The sequence below is a fragment of the Macrobrachium rosenbergii genome, chromosome 59, assembly GCF_040412425.1.
Source record: "Macrobrachium rosenbergii isolate ZJJX-2024 chromosome 59, ASM4041242v1, whole genome shotgun sequence".
Classification (NCBI taxonomy): domain Eukaryota; kingdom Metazoa; phylum Arthropoda; class Malacostraca; order Decapoda; family Palaemonidae; genus Macrobrachium; species Macrobrachium rosenbergii.
In genome coordinates this window covers 12,433,030-12,450,805 of record NC_089799.1, presented here as the reverse complement: position 1 = coordinate 12,450,805, position 17,776 = coordinate 12,433,030, and the positions used below count along the sequence as shown (strand labels likewise).

The following is a 17,776-nucleotide window of genomic DNA, read 5'->3' as shown; positions in this document are numbered from 1 at the left end:
TTTGGAGCATTTGGATCTTTGGACCTCAAGCCCATGAGCTCTCAGTTGGACTATTCATCCCAGTCTCCTAGTTTTGGGCTTTGAGCAGCAGTCTCATCTTCCCCCTTGCATTGGGATTTGAGCTAATGTAAATTACACATTTATAAGTCAGAAATGAAATTTTCTTTTTTCTCTTTTTCACAGAATTTTTTTAATACAAACAAATCATTTACAATATGATCCTAGCCTATCACACTTCTCAAATCATAATCTAGGTTACACAGATAGGTTTATTGGTGTGCACATATGGTGCTGCCTTTCAGCCAGTTAACTAATAGTTGTCTTCATTATCATTAATTTAGGAATGGATTGTTTGGGTTTTGTGAAAATCCTTCATTTATAGCTAATGCTATCGATTGTTTTGTATTAAAAATATCCAATTTTTCTATAATTTTGAATGGGAGAGTTTATCATATGCAGTACATCAACATGATTAGATTTCCTGGTAGTGTTTTTTTGTATACTTTTGATAGGAAAACACTTAGAGGTTTGAGTTTTCAGAAAAAGGTTTGTGTTCTTTGAAGATGTGGGGACCTCCTTGATGAAGAGTCCAATTTAAAAATATTGTACTGATTAACATAGACACACTCAAAGCAAATGCATTGGTTATTACTAATACTTCCTACCCCTTACTTTGATCTGCCCAGCTTCTGAAGCTTATTTAATCCAGTTTTTACATTTTTATTATTTATAAGAGCTAACTCATTGAGCTAGCTTTTTGTGGAAGTTACAGATATGTGACAAGGTGGTGGGGTTGTTACTTTTTATATTTCTGTGAAGTTGTGCAAAATAATTTAATGTACACATTGCTCATGGTAAAGTGAAGCAACTGTGAATTTTAGGCTATTCTGAAGTTAATATATATATAAAGCTATTATGTAGGAACTCATCACATGAATTACTTTTTTAAATATAGACATAAATGTAATATTGCAATTGTTTTTTTCATGTTTTAGGATCGCAAGAAGTTGGAAAAACAAGACCAGATCAGTTTAGAAGACCTCATTGAAAGAGAGCGTGCTGCTCTTGGAAGCAATACAACTAAAGTTACTCTAGAAACATTCTTGGCATGGAAAAAGAGGAAGCTAAAAGAAAAGGAAGAACAGGAGAAGAAGGACTCTGATAAAAAGAAAAAAGATTACAACATGGGCAGGGATGTTGGGGTAAGTACTTTTTGTCTGTGTTTTTAAGAATATAAAATTGTCATCAGCTTTATAATTGATTTGAAATTTTGCCATTTTTATCTATTTAAATCCTATTTTGATATATAATTTTGTACACCATTGCAGTTATTAGTAATCAGCTGGAATTTAAAAAAGTTGGGGATATTTTTGTCATCAAATTAAGAAAAAGGTGTTACAAGTTCACAATCTCATACCCAAAATACTTGGGGGCCAACTGTTTCTTGGTTTTCAGTCTTTGTGCGGGGGGATTTCGGAGCTGAAGCTTGCTTCCCCAGTGGGGTCCTGGGGGGCAAGTTTCAGTTTTGGTAGATTCTACTTACAATGCATAGTACATTTAGCCAAAGTTAGCTTTTTACTAATTAATAGGCCTACAAACAAAAGTTTGGTTGGCTAAGTGCCAGTCATCATACATTCGACCAGGTGTGAGAAGCTCATGGGTTGTCTGATAATTCATGATTACTGTTTATTATAATTAACAATTACTACTCCCTGAACACCTGAATTAGCCCCTGGTCACCTATCGGCCCAGACTACATCCAAGATAGCTTTACCCACTAAGTGGGTAATTAACTGTCAGCGTTACTAACGCCTTACAGGAAAATCTTGTCAAATGGATTACCTGAAGTATCATTGGCAACACTGCTGCAAGTCCCGGCCGAGTGAGGCTGAGATTTCCAATTGCTTTTTGTTCGCCATGCTGTGTGGTGTGTCCCACATCAGGCGAATTTTGGTCATTAGCCTGACCCCCATTTAAGAATTTGGACATCAGATCACGATTTGGACTGTTTTCAACGCATTTTCTCCTGGATGATACTTTATTGATTGATTTGGAACTTCTCTCCGATTTTGACTTTGGGATCAGTACTTTGATTCGATTGGATAAGTCCAAACAAGATGTAAACTCTGCTAAGCGCTGATACTTCCCACTTCATTTACATCTTTGACGACAGAGCCTTCTGCTGGAGATGCTGGCGGCTCACTGGCCTCACATGTCCTGCAAGCGTAGGATGAGTGCCCTCAAACATGATCGACATTCTGTTTGTATTTTATGTAGGAAGATGCAGTGTAGTATCAGTTAGATAGGCAGCGAGTCTTGGTCAGTAGATATAGGAAGATGCAGTGTAGTATCAGTCAGATAGGTGGAGAGTCTTGGTGGTAGATCAGGTGGAATAATTATTAAAAAGTTAGAGGACAAGTTACCAGCTAGTATGTCTAATTATTTTTTCTAGCTTTTATGACTAAATTAATGGAAACTAGAGAGATAAGGATAGTAGTATTAGTGTTGTAGATACTAATCGTGCTTCTTTCAGCCCCTGCCTGTTCCAGAACCAGCCCCTAACAGGTGATAGTAGCACTAGTGTTGTAGATACTAATACGTTCTTTTTCAGCCCCTGCCTGTTCCAGAACCAGCCTACTTGGTGGCGAGGTCATGACCTGCAAACCTCGAAGGTAGGATCTGCGGCCCCCAAATGTGGAGCAGGCAGTGTTAGCAACAGCTTTCCCCCCCTCCTTCTAAAAGCGTAAGATTCTAAGGTGGATTTAGAATTAGGAATCACTCAGGCGAGTAGAATTCTGCTGGGAAGTATTCAGGAAGAGTAGTTGAACGTGCAAGTCTTCTTTGGGTTCAGGTTTGGTTGGAGTTGCTAATGTTTGGAGTCTCAGAATTTAGATCAATGCGTGGGTTTATTTTCTGTTTTAAATTGCTCTGTGCAATAAAAGGTTTCCAGATCCGTGGAGGATCATTCAGATTTGGTTTCTGATGTGTGTGGTTCTGGTTGTTTTGTTTTCCTTGAATACTTCTTCTTGAAGGTTCCTTTCCTTCAGGGGTTAAATTTCTTTTGTCCTGTGATGGTGGTAATTCTGGCGGTCTGGATTTTCCAGTATTCATGATCATGTCTTAAAGAATTTTCTGAGATTTGATGTGATGTCTATCAAGATTATCAGGGGCGGAGAACAGAACCAGTCTATTTTCTTTCTTTGAAATCTATGGCCTCTTGACCTTCTGGAATATTCCTTTTTTTCCCAATTTTCTGCTAAGCCTTCTTCCCATTGCCCTTCTCAGTCTTCTTTTTTGGTCTGCTCTTGGGCTCTTCAAGTCTTTGTTGCTCATCCTGTTTTTCTTGGCTTTTAACTCGAAGCAGAGCAAAGGCTTTTCTTGGTTCAACCCTGTGATGACTAGAGCTTCAAGCGGCTCCCTCTCTCTCTCTTAGGGGTTAAGGAAGAAGTGCTTTTACGGATCTGTGCGCCTTTATCACCTTTTACCGTCCTGTAGTTTCTCAGGCATCCGATCTGGTGCTTCTCAGGTGTTTTGCGGAGGTGTCAGCAAAAAAGTTAAATATACCTTAGTTTTTCAGCAACTCCTTATTTTCATTCTTTACTGGTTCCTTACCGTGATTTATCCTCCGCGATTGTTGCAGATGCTATGGCAGTTGGCGGTTCGCCTGCGCCAGCGTTCAGTGTATCAGCACCGATAGTTTCCTCAGCCTTTCCATTCTCCAGGATAGCTGGTAATTTGGGTTCGGTACCTCGTAACTTCCCCTTCGAAACTCCTTTGAGTTCGGTCCGGTTGGTACATTCTCCATCTGTCCAACATCGGCGTTACTCTGAGTGTGGCTTCTTCCTTCTTCCCTCCTTCAGCTTCTTCTTTCTCAGCTTTCCTGCAGGATTCTCTGTCCATCCGTCTAGGCATCCATGTAGGTTCGGGGTTGATTCCAGGTCATCAAGGTCTTCAGTTCCGGATTCCCATTCTCCTGCAGTTTTGATACAACCGGAGTGGGCGTTGTCTGCCCAGGTGTGGCCAGCCCAGGTGTTGCTTCATCCTTGTTGGGTGGTGCAGGGTTTGCGCAACCTACTTTGGTGCCACCAGTATGTTCACGATTGATACGTCAGGTGTCCGTCTCACACACCCAGGTGTGGCGAGTTCTGGCTTTTTTACAGATATTAGTTCTCCTTCAGCTAATGAGAATGAGTATAAGCAGTTGGTGGACTTCATCCACACTCTTTATCCTCAATCCAAGGTTCCAGAGGAGCCTACACTACCGAATCAAGTGATGTTCGAGTCGCTATATGCGACAGAACTGGTAGTTGCTCAATCATCAAAGAATCTGGCCAGGTTGGTCAGGCATTGAGGGAGGCAGACGTAGGTTAGTGGCTTTGATAGGGTCGAGTAAGCAGGATTCAACCTTGTTTCCTATTCAGGAAGGGTTTTAACAAGGTAGTGGGTAACCCTTCTGCGGGTGTCAGGGTTCCACTCAACGTAGCTGTTGAGGCTCTTCTCTCTGGGGTTCCTTCATCAATTGTTTGGTCTCAGTTTCATCTAGAGAGGCTTGTATCTTGGAGGACACCTTTCGCAGCCAGTCGGAGGTCTTGTCCCACTCCATGCGGATGTGTCCGGGTTGATATGGTTTTCTCAAACAAGATGGATATACTCCCTCTGATCCTATACTGCCTGACACCTCATCACTTCGGTGTCAATGGGGCTGACATACAGGGTTAACATTTCGCCTCACCGTACAACGTTCTTTGGTAGAAGAGGAGGGACTTCTTTTAAAGCTTCCGCCTCACTATCTGGACATTTGGAGAGAGTTCTGTTGAGGGCGCCTTTTGCGCTCTGCAACAGTCTTTTTAGGGAGGAGGATATCTCCTCCATGGTTGATTTTGTGTAGCCTTCGTCAGCAGTAGCGTCACAGCAGGCTATGATGAGTGTGGCTGCTCTGGGTTCAGGAATGTGGCCAGTATAACGAACTTGTTGCTTCTAACTCGGCAATTATGCATCGTTGAGGGTACAAAATGTTGAAGTAGAGGTGTTCCTGTCCAACAGGGAACAGCTGGTACCCACTTAGAGAATCCTCTTAGGGAGAATGTCATCTCTCTCTCTCTCTCTCTCTCTCTCTCTCTCTCTCCAGGTATGTCTCAGGAATCGCTGGGACTTCCACATCGAGAATGCAGGTTTAGTCTGGAATGATTCTCGCTTGTCGAATCTTCTGTGATAGTCAGAAGAAGTGCATCTGACATCCGGAAGGTCTAGTCTCCCCTCTTCCCGATGTTCATCTGTACTCAGATGCCTCATATCAAGGTTGGGGATCAACCTTGGAGGAACCCAGGCTTCGGGCCTCTGGAAGGATCGAGAACGAGAGGAGTCATAATCTTCAGGAACTCAGGGCTGTAAAGGAACCCCTCAGGTGTTTTTCAGTCCTAGTGCACAACAGAGTAATGGGTCTGCTTTGTGATGTCGTATCTGAGAACTCGGGGGGAACAAGATCATTAGAACTTTAGAGGTGTATGGTTTCTGCCATTTGGTCTCATTCATCAGTTAATCAGGAATTGCGGGAGTGTCAAGACGTCTATGACTCTAGCTCCTTGCTGGCCTTAACGCCCTTTGTTTCCGGAACTCCTAATGCTCCTTACGGAATTTCCGATGTTCCTTCTCATGCAGAAGATCTTCTAGACAACCGCAGTTTCACCATTATCATCCAAACGCTTGCGTGATGAACCTAGTTGCAGGTGACTGCCGAGCGAACAGCTAGACAGACCAGACTCTCTAAAGCTATGTCTAGACAGTATTTCTTTCAGCTTGAGAAAGTCAACCCGTAAGCTTTACCATGTCAGTTGGACATATGGAAGTCGGTGTCGTAAGGAAGGTCATTCCATCTTTAGGCCTGCCATAACCAGAATAGCTGATTTTCTCTTATTCTTTCAGAAAGTCAAGATTCTTCCGTTTTCGGCTACTGCTAGCTACTGCTCAACACTTAGCAGTACATTTTTCCATCTTCCCAAAAATTTCTAGTTGTAAGATCTAGTGTGATTTATTATGTTCCTTTAAGTTTAATGTCTGGTCTTGCCGACTCGGGCTCGTTCGTTTAAGGTTCTTTATCTGCAAGTGTTCGGTTCCAGCGATCAAGCGGGGATGTCTATATGTCCAATGTGAATATTAAAGTCTATTTATCAAGGTTGAGAAACTCCGTCTGCTTCTGTGTACACTTCTTGCTTCTCCGCGGAATCCTTCCTGTCCGCCGTCAAAGAATGCGATTAGTTACTTCAGAGAGAGGGTTCCTGGTTCCTGATTCATAAGCGCTCACTCCACAAACACAGTTGCGGGCACACTACACAATTCTCATGAGGTGCGAGCTTTATGCCCTTGAATACAATTTAATTTTGACTTTACATTATATTAAGCATTTAACAGTTTTTTTCATTTCCGCACAGTATTCGGAGTATGTCTACTGCATCTTCCTGTGGCAAATTGAACGTCTCTTAAGTGAAGGAAGAAAACCTGAACAATTCCTTAGAAAGGAATTGTTCAGTGTCTTCTATTCTGGAGGCAGTTTACTTAGAGTCCGTCGATGTTTTCTTCCTTTACTTAGAGCGTTCAATTTGCCATAGCGATGTGTATAAGCGGTGAATTCTCCTATCTGGTGCTTTCATTTAGCACAGTGGCATTCTCTTAGTGCGAAGACTTGGAAGGTTATTCTCTTAGTCCCACGTTTATTGGCGAAGTCTTATTATCTAAGATGCGCTCATTTAGCTAAGGTGGCATTCCACGTGGTCCGATTGGTTATTATGTTAACCAGATAGAGGAATTCCTTTTAGGCTTTAGGTCTTAAGCAACAGTGATAGTATAATCCATGAACTTAAATTTAGTGCGTTTTAAGTACCCTAGTCTTTAATAGTTTCCCCTACGAGAGTTCAAAGAGGTGCTCCCGTGAAGCCTGGCCTAGACTCTTTCGTCGGTGCTGAATGCCTTCTTTGCTTATCGGCCTTTTGCATAACCTGCAGGGCGGAGGGTCATCGGCTCGACACCTCATTCCCCCATACTGGGTAGGCTCTGAATAGCCACAGGAGATTCATTGTTCTCCTTTTTACATGAGTTATTCTCTTAGTCTGTGTGTAGTGACTAACTCTTTTATAAGTGAGTGCATTCATTTAGCTGAGGGTACTCTCTTAGTGCGAGGAGATTCTTAGGTGGCCACTTGGAAGTTGGTGTCGGTTTTCACGACTTTCTACCTCAGAGACATTCAGTTTTCTTCGGAGAAGAGTTACTCGCTGGATCCCTTTGTGGTGACCAACTCAATCTTATAATTATATAGTAATGTCAAGGGTTGGGGAGAACTTTAGGTAATGAATGTAGTCTAAAGACTTTGGATTCTCTGTTGGTGGGGTTCTGCGTGAGAGTATTAAGTTTTGGCATTGAGTACCGTGAAGTTGAGGCAGATCAGTGGACAGGTTTGGTTTCTTCAAAGAAACTCGAAGAATCTGCACACTCAGCTTCTCCTCCACCATACATGAGAGGCTACAATAGCCATGGGAGGTTCATCGTGCCCCTCCATACATGAGAATTAACTGATTAGCCACATGGGAGGTTCGCCATTACCCTCCATACATGAGAGTGCTTTGATTAGCATGGGAGGTTCACTTCGTGCCCACTCCATACATGAGAGTGCTTTGATTAGCCACATGGGAGTTCGTCGTTCTCCACTACTCATGGGATGCTGTGATTAGCCACATGGTAGGTTGGTTTTTATTTTATACTCTCTGTCCATGAGGAGGTTTGAATACCACATGAGAGGTAGCTCGTGACTCAGACAGTACCTAGACATGAGACAGTATGGGAATTGCTCTCTCTACAGGGATTTCACCTGCCGAGTGGGATAACCAGGTGAGGATACATTCATTTATACAGAGTAGGTGAATAATGAGTTACCTGCTTTCCCTGTTGGCAGGTCGGGCTGAATTAGATTGATCCCACCTCCTTAAAATTTTGATAATTGGGCTAATTCAGGTGTTCAGGGAGTGTATTACAATATGAAGTTTTCATAATAAAACTAATATTGTAATACTTACCTGAATACCTGAATGATTTCCACCCTCCTCCCCACTTCAATTTGAATAGTGAATAACGCAATTGGGGATCTCGGCTTCACTCAGCCGGGACTTGCAACAGTGTTGCCAACGGTACTTCAGGTAACTCATTTGACAAGATTTTCCTGTAAGTGTTGGTAATGCTGACAGTTAATTACCCACTTAGTGGGTAAAAGGTAGGGGGATGTAGTTCGGGCTGGTAGGTGACCAGGGCTAATTCAGGTGTTCAGGTAAGTATTACAATATTAGTTTTATCATGAAAACTTCATATTTCAGGCAAAGCACTGGCATAAACACCAGCAGGTACTGATATCAACAACCAAATAAAAAAAAAACAGCTTTTGCTGATATTATTTACTAATGATTTGTCTTTATTAATGGTAAGGATTAGATTTGATCTAGTAAGTTACACCTCTTATAAAATGATGAATTTGTAAAATTTTAGAAATAGGAAGTTGAAAAGTTTTAGAATGAAAGTGTTGGAGATTCAAAACTTCTTTCAACGATTTGTTTCGAAAACTTGACGTTAATTGTTGATTACATTGGACATCCACTCAAAAAATGTTTATATTCTAGTGACACTCTACAGTACTTATAGGGGCTGGATTACTTGCACTATTCATCAAATATTCATGGGTCAGACAAGAGTGATATACTTAAGACATGTCAGAATCACTGGTTTGTGTCTGTCTTTTTGGTATGATGAATTCCATATTCCAGCTTGGAGCTTGATTTGTTATTTGTTATCATGTTCATTGTTCCATATATTCTGACATTTATAGATTAAAATGGGTTTTAGAGATGTTCTGTAATCACTTTTAGAATACAGTATGTATGTGTGACCTTGTCATAATAGGAACAGTTTTAGATGTTCTATTGGCTTCATTTCTTTTAATGCCATCATGGGTAGAAATCCAACATATTTCTACTTTCTTACCATGTTCATTTGTAAAGAATTTCCCACCTAGTTGCATATCTACTACTACTTTATTTTGCTCTAATTTTAGGTTCCTATGGAATCACCAATGCTGTGGACAATTCCTTTGAATCTCAAAATGTGACTTGGTGGTTTTGTTAAACTGCTTTATAGTAGATTGTTAGGCTTTATCCAGGTTCGAAGAGTTATGGGCGTGATTCTAGTCGTAAAACTTTTTTAAAAAGTTGGCCCAAGCAAAATAGGGCAACCACACCGAAGGATCTTTGGTTGTATCAGTAGGAGTTGGAAACCACTTGTCTATTTCATTAAATAATGTGTTATTGCTTTAAGTGGTTGTTTCTAACACCTAATACATTTTTGGCCACCAGTTAATTTTTTTTCTTCTTTAATTTTCAGTTATCTGGAAGAGAAATGTTCACGTTTAATCCTAACCTAGCTTCCGGTGGTGATGATCTAGAAGAGGGTGACGAGTCTGTAGATGTTCAAAACCTGGACAGGGATCCAGAAGATGACGAAGAAGAAGAAGAAGAAATAAATGTAAGTTTTTTAAGGTGCTCTTCTTTTAAGTGCTGTAATGTCACCATAGATATTGCAGGTGCCTTTCTTTTCACTGGAGACTCAAGTAATATTTATTATTCATGTAAATCATGGATAATGTTTCAATCTGGAGTGGTAGTCTTGAAGCTTTTGCAGTTCTGTGAGGTTAATGTTTTTGGAATTATTCTTGTAGCCTTCCATGATAGTAGACCATGTGCTTACTAGTACACTGAAGTTTAACATTGAAATTCTCATAGAGAATGCAAAATATTTAATCTCAAGTACTCGGCAAAAAGTCATGCATTTAGTATGTTGGGTTACCATGTTACATATGGTATTTGTTTGTTATATCACAACCCCATTTTTCATATGTATGCCTTACATTCATATCCTAAATGTGCCCTGTGTTCACCAGTCTTTGGTCTGACAAGCAGAAGAACTAAGGTAGTTTCACCATGCATGCAGCACCTGGATCTCCTTACTTTCATGAACCCGCAGTACTGTTAACAGTGCTGCAGTGTTCCCTCATGCCTACACATGATTACTGTTAAAGTTCATATCACTAATCATTACTGATTTTTAATTTTTTGGCTCTATGTCACTTTAGTGCCTTTACAACTGAGAATGAATGTATTATCTGTGAATAATTAATTTTCAGTCATCCTGAATATTTAGGTCTTGAAGTGTCTGCTGCATTCCAGTGCACAGTTTCAGTGTTGGTGTATAAATTTGCAGTTTCATCTCTTGTTACTGTGTATGGTAGAGGTTTCATCAGTATTGTTAATGCTAACTAGATAAGTCATTAGTTTGTTAGTGCTCTGAAGTTAGTTCTCATTTGTGGTAACTATTGCCCTTTACTTTGTTTTTCTTGTTAGTATTTACTGCACTGTAGCGAAGAGTAAGTATTGTGTTTAGCTTCTAATTTTCTGGGTTTACCTTCATAACAGTGGTATTTACTTTGTCTCTATATAGTCTGTTTTTGCAGTGTTTGTAGTATATTTTTTTTATACTGGATTATTACCCCAAATGTGTGCATTCCTGCCTATAATTGTTACGTAATTCTGCATGTAATGTTTTTCATTATTCTGAAATATATTACATGAAACAAACTAGTATTATAATCTCATTAATAATCACTTTTCCTTATGTAATAGTGATTATTATGCTGCTTTTTTCATATTGTTAACAGCTTTATCAACCATTGTGACATACATTTGTAAGTGCAGTGATTTTGTGTGTATTATATGTGTCTTTCCCTATCCTGTCTTTCATTATTCTCAATAGAGAACCTCATCTCCTATGCAGCAGCTGTTTTGGCCAGGTGTGTTTGTTCCTTCTCACCTGTGAAACATGAAACATGCTGCAAATGGTCATCTGATTAATGGTTTTTGTCTCAGCCTGGTACTTAATACACTGCCCAGCTTGCACCCTCACTGGCTTATGGTTTGCCTGCCTGCTTCTTGTGTTGCCTGTTGCCAAAGGTGCCTGTTCCTCATGTCTTGTTTGAGGGAGACGGTTTTTGTATGTGTGACTTACTGCAGACACTACTGAGTCAAATTATGGATGTTGTTGCTAACCCTCCTCCTGCAGTGAACTCTCTTTATTGACCATGATTTCAACATCAATCCCCACACCAATGATGGATGTCTTACCTGTTATGACTACTTTTCTGGATGTTTCCAATATGTCTTCAGTTTTCCTTGCCATGGCTTAAGATCGTAATAATTGATTTCTGGGGTGCAACCATTGAAATTCTGTTTTTGCTATTTTCCTATAGTTCAACATGAAATAAGAAAAAATATAAAAGTATTAAATTTACGATATTTTAAAAATTCTCACATACTATTCGTTTATAGAAAGTTTGAAGCACAGAGTTAGACCATATACATTGCTCTAAAAAAGTTAAAAAACCTCAAAAATATCTGAAAAAGTTGAAAGTCTACAAAAATAAAATGTTACCATTTTCAACCCCTATTATGTAATGTAAGCGGCTTAGCTTGAGGATTCAGTGATAGAGTGATTAATTAGCAAACTTCATATTCATCATCACCACAAGTCACCAGCCAAGGAGTTAGTTCTTGTTTGCTAACCACATTTTGTACTTTTTAGTTTTCGTAAAAGAAAACTATTGTGACGGCTTTGTCTGTCCATCCGCACTTTTCCTGTCAGCCCCCAGATCTTAAAAAACTACTGAGGTTAGAGGGCTGCAAATTGTTATGTTGATCATCCACCCTCCAATCATCAAACATACCAAATTGCAACCCTCTAGCCTCAGTAGTTTTTATTTTATTCAAGGTTAAAGTTATCCATACTGTAATCGTACTTTTGGCACCGCTATACGTAGGTACCAACAGCACAGGCCACCATTGGACTGAGGCTGGTTTTCATGGGCCATGGCTGAAAGTTTTATACAGCATTGTACGCTGTACAGAAAACTTGATTGCGCCGAAGAAACTTTTTACGTGTTTATTCATTGTACTGTAATAAAGATGAAGTACAGTATACTGTATTTTTTTTCTTGACTGTATTTACCATGCTTGCCATATATTTACTTTCTTTGTTGAGTGTTTTGGGCATACATTATATGTTAACATGCTTTTTTATCTGGAGGTGTGCGATTTATTTTCATTTTTGCGTTAATTTAATTTTTAAAATTGTATTTACATATTTTTTATGTATTCGATGTTTCCTCAAATGCAGAGACTATTCATCATGTGACTAATCACTCTTTCATGTAGTATAACAGTGATTTTAACCAAGTTCAGATTGTAAATGGCTATATGTACAATTGCCAACTATTTCGATGCTCAAATTACCTAATTTAGCAAGAAAACTGCAAAAAATGCAGAAAACAGAAGAGCTATATGCTACACTCAGCAACAACAGAGCAACATATTGGTTGCCAGATGAAAGGTAATACAAATACATTACAAGGGAAACTTACATATAATTATTATTGCACAACACACAAGAGGAAGGTAGAATGAAAAAACACTCAAAATGGTATCCTGTCAGTGGTGCATCATGAAAGATGGTAGAAATGCTGAAAGGTATAGACAATAGCAGCGTGTCTGGTTTTCGTGGAGAAACAGAGTGAAAGTGGCATCACTTCAAGGACTGGGCATGTCTTTGAAATGCTTTGCTTTTTTGTACTTTGATGGATTCTATACAGTACAGTTAAGGCTGTTTTTTGTGAATAATGAGTTTGTAGGAACTTGTATTGTAAAGACAGTATTTTTGTGTCTCCATGTTTCCAAACCACTGTACATCATAAAATACAGTACTCTTGATAACTTAAAAGTATTTTTGAATAATACAAAAGTATGTTAGAGAGTACAGTACAGGCAGTCCACGTTTTATGATGGGGTTCCGTTTTTACGCCACGTTGTAAAGCGAAAAATTGTCGAAAATCGTCAAAAATCCTAAGAAAACCTTACTTTTAATGCTCTGGGTGTATTGTAAACGATGTAAACTGCATTTTTTTGAGTTTTTCATCACAAAAGCCTCCAAATTTTGATTATTCCACCATTTTGGAGCCATATTTCTTCAGTCGGATCGGTGTACGACGCGTCATAACCCCGGAACATGCATCGTAAACTGGGAAATAATTTCTGATGAATGTATTTGAAAACGTCATAACCTCGGAACGTCGTAAGCTGGCCCTGACGTAAACCGGGGACTGCCTGTATTCGTGTATAATCCGTCAAATTGTTGGAATCATGCAGAATTTTAGTTTACAGCATTATTACTGTTTGAATATCTTCTCTTTTTATAATTTTTGCTATTCCTTTAATTTTATGTACTGACAAATTATATATTATTTTTCTAGTATAAGGAGATCAACGTGAATGACCTGCTCTCTGAGTACCAAGAAGCAGAAGCTACCTCTGGTCTTTCTATAGCAAACCCTGATCGACTGCAACAGCTACGAGCTGATCTTGGATTGAATGCAGGTAAGTCATTTGTAAGGATTTCAGGATGAGTGTATGTTGTTAAAAGTGTCCAACTCGGCACACCCATCTTTCAGAAATGTGTAAGTGTGTAAACAATCATTTGAACTTAGATTATCCAGGTGTACGTGGTTTGTGTAAAAACTTGTGCTCCTCTTCTTTAACTGCCCCAGAGAAATGCAGGGGGAGACTTCCAGAATTTATGCTTCTAGCTGACTCATTTATCAGTACAGTAATTATCATTTTATTTTGAATGAACAAGAAAATTGAAATGTCAGCATTTATTAAATAGAATAAAAAAAAAGAAAATGTCAGTATTTATAAAATAGAATAACTAGTTTTTAACGCATGTTGGTGTTTTAAGTTTGCTTTCTCATGTTACGACAGGTTTTTTAGTTCTTGAAGTACATGAAAAATGTCACATTTACAGTAATCAGTATGTGAAACTTCAGCTTATTCCAGAGTGAGGACTTTTGAAGTACTGTACAGTATAAGCATTGCGAATTCATTAATATTCTGAGTTTGTCTTTCCTTTTTTGTACATAAATTGTCTTAACACACATGATTTTAATGCAAGTGAGGTATTGCATACCAGTTATATCTTCTGTAAAATTGTTAAAAATACAAGTAAAATAAAATGTCTAAGAATGACCTTCAAGTAAGACTAAATTACACATGCTTTTCCAAGCCAGTGTTTTATGCAGTGTGCAGGTATTTGGATGTAGACTACAAGTTTACTGTATTTCCACAGTGTATAGTATCACACTAGGATGTGGTGCATTTTTTTTGTATTGTATTTTGATGTTTATGCTGCATTTACAGCAGATATAGCATTAAACTTAAAAAACAAATATTTTACTGTTAAGGTTTTTAATTTACAGACAAATGGGATGAGCTGGGATACCAAAGTTGGCAATAGTTAAACGAGATCTATTTTCTGATAAGAATATTTTATTTTTGTGTCGATTTTTTCAGCTACATCTATTGCGGATGGTGATGCAGAAGAAGGTGTCTCGCAGGATGAAGGTGCTGTGGGGGGTGTGGCTGAAGATGAAGCATCTGTTGATATTGATGAAGACCTGTTTGATGGGGATGATGATGATTTAGAAGAATTAGAAGAACAACTAGAAGATATGACTGTAGTATAGTAATTTCAGGACTTATTAGCATACTAAGAGTTTGATGCACTGGATAAACACTTCTTATCATTGCTGGGTCTTTAGACAGCAGTACTGATGCTAATTTTATAAGGACAAATAAAATGATAAGCTGTACATTAAGCAAGAAGATAAACTCTTGAGTGTTACTTCATATGTCTGTTGGAAGTGACTTGCTTTCATTGCCAATTTAACAGTTTAATATAGTTTACCACATTGGTTTTCCCTCCTAATTTTATTTTGATAGTAAATAAGTTATACATATTTAATGGCATATATGACTGTTTCAGCCACCCCCACCAACAAAAGCTCAGCAAATAACCCTGAACTCATTATGTTAACCCAGGTACCAATTACCATAGACTTCCAGTACATCTGCCTGCCATAGCTTCGCACTACAAGTACTGCAATACTCAAATATTTCCCAGCAGTACTATTATTGATTTCTTGTTGTTTAGCATTTTCAGTATGATCTTAATTATTGATGTCACCATAGATATAAAAACTGCAGATCAAAAGTTGAATGAATGCGTAAATGTACTGACGGACTTCGTATTTTGAGGCTAAAATTGTTTGTTGCCATACAATTTTTTTTTTTTTGTACTGCATTTCTAAGTTTGTCATTTATTTTGTAATTGGAAAGTGGCCTTTTTATTTTACTGCGATATAACACATTTTATCTTTTGCATTATGGTGAGTCCAGTGTATTTTTGTCTTTGAGTAACAGTGATGAAAATAACTATAGGGATCTGTATTGCATGCATAAATGCAAGTGCAAACTGTTTTCTTATTATGGTATGCTCTTGAAACAGTGTTGGGTGGGAGTATGAATGAATAGGCTTGATAAAATGTAAGATCTATAATTTACAAGTATTGTATGATACCCAAAGTTTTTAGCAATCAAAAATGGAGTTTGGATAGTACAGTGCACTTCCTAATAATTATTTGGTGTAATTTATGGAACTTATTTTGAGAGTATCAGTGTAAATTAAATATGGGTTAATGCTAAACCATGTAAGTATTCCTTCGTAGAATTCTTTGCTGAAATTAGGTTTCTCTTGTGTTTGTGTGTCTTATATGCCATCAAATATGGTAATAGTTGCAGATATGTTTGGTACATGAGCATCAGAATCTTGGTACTTACTTTAGTTGGCCCTTTTCTGCTAAGACATTTATATTCAATGTCCTATGCAAATTTTTGTGAGTATATGTTAGTTACCTTTTCTGTGTTTGTTGAAGGCATGAAAGTTTGCAATATTTTTCAGACTTTATTAAATTTTGTAGTCCAGAGTGTCTACAATTTTTTTAATACTATGCCATCATGTTCATTTTTACAGTTATGCAGGATGAGAAGGAAATTGTATCAATTTCTCTTTTGCTCTCTTTCATTTCTTCTGAGTACCATACAGTACTCTTTGTTTCTTCTGTATTACAATCTTTTTCACAGTAATTTTTTTATGAAGTCATGTTCATAAGAGAGAGAAGATAAGCGTATCATCTCCAAATCATTGCAGCTGCTGAATAATGTATTGGCATAAGAAATATTGGTAGATATGAAAATTCGGAAGTCAATCTGTCAGCATTGTTTGTTACATTTCTTAATGCAAAACCTTTTTGCAAAGAAAGAAAGATATATTGAAACTGAAGTCTCAGTTTCGAAGACCTCATCACATTTATACATATAATTTTATTGTGGATGATGAAACTTACTGTACTGGTATTGCAGGTTATCTCCAAGTGTGATATATATATTTGCACAGTTTTAAAATTTTAAGTGTAGCCTTACAATCATTGGCTGAAAGAACGTAATATCGGGCGCACAGGTCTATACAGTGCTCACATACATTGGCAGTACAGGTATATATATATGCTGTATATACAAGTATGAACAGTATTCAAAGCTCTTAGAGAAGTTATTGAGTCATTAAATAAACTTGGCAGCCTTTGGTTTTTTGCATGTAAATCATAATTGTAGGATTGCATTTAGTTATTAAATAATGTCTGCCAGCTTATACTGAAATTTACCTTTTTTCCATATTATTTGATATAGTCTTACTTGCTAACCATACCAGAAGGCCAGGAACCGGTTAGAACTTCCTGTCCGTCCATCTACAAACCTGTCTGTTACTGGTATGTTGTTATTTCTGGAGAGCATTATAAGACAAAGTTTGTTGAAATTCATTAGAACTCCATTTAAACTAGCTTTTATGTACTTCAGGAACTGAATTTTAAATGTTTGAAGCTACTGGTGTGTGTGAATTTTATTAAGATATTTATATCTCGGGTTTAGTTAAATTTTTTGTTTCAGTAAAATGGCATGGATTACAAATGTGATATATTGTGTACTGTTGATTTGACTAATGAGCTGACTGCAGGAGGGTTCAATATAACCTGGTATAGTTCTTTCTGAGCAATGCCTTTCCTTTGTCTAGATTAATAATTGAATACATTAAAAGTTTTTATGGTCATCTTTTTTAATTATCCTTATCCCTCCCTGTAACTTTGCCATGACACTACTCATGTCAGTTCCTTCATGACTTCTTTTTCTTAAGCCATATCCTCCCATCAAATCCTCACAACAAAATTTCCCAACCTCCCCACATGAATTTCTCAACAGCAAAAACTGTCAATGCACCTGAGGAAAAATGCAAGTAATAATGAGGCACTATATCTACAATTAACCTGTAAACAAGCAATTTTCCATGAAATTACTACTAAAAGCAGGCATCTCATGTACATTACCAATCCACATATGCTCATGTACATTACCAATCCACATATGAAAATATAATGTAACTTCACTTTCAGTCACCTCTGCCACTTCCATGTAGTTCACGTTAAAAATAGCAAGGGCTCCAGGGTATTCAATAATTTAGATGACAGGCATCAAACTCTTGACTTCACAAATGAGTGACTTCAATACTGCTATTGTACTCGGTTAATTTAGGTGAGGATCGTGAGGAAGCTACTTCCATTTATATGCAGCCTAACCTAAAGGAGTTTGCGATGTTAACTTTAAAATGACTAAAAATCAGAGCTTCACCTCATCTGATGAAAAAACTTGAAGACTTAAATTTAAATATGTTGTAGTTTTACTGTTCCTAACTCTGTTGT

General features: G+C 38.0%; 1 protein-coding gene across 1 annotated transcript in view; it reads left to right on the top strand.

Moving 5' to 3' along the window:
* Positions 1 to 17,128, top strand: part of LOC136837772 (zinc finger CCCH domain-containing protein 15 homolog) — a 40,051-nt gene extending 22,923 nt beyond the window's left edge. The window contains exons 6-9 of the mRNA XM_067102700.1: positions 996 to 1,202; positions 9,415 to 9,555; positions 13,385 to 13,508; positions 14,481 to 17,128. Of these exons, the coding sequence (XP_066958801.1) occupies positions 996 to 1,202; positions 9,415 to 9,555; positions 13,385 to 13,508; positions 14,481 to 14,653 (645 nt within the window). The 3' untranslated portion in view covers positions 14,654 to 17,128. The remainder of the gene's footprint in view (positions 1 to 995; positions 1,203 to 9,414; positions 9,556 to 13,384; positions 13,509 to 14,480) is intronic.
* The last annotated feature ends 648 nt before the right edge of the window (positions 17,129 to 17,776 follow it).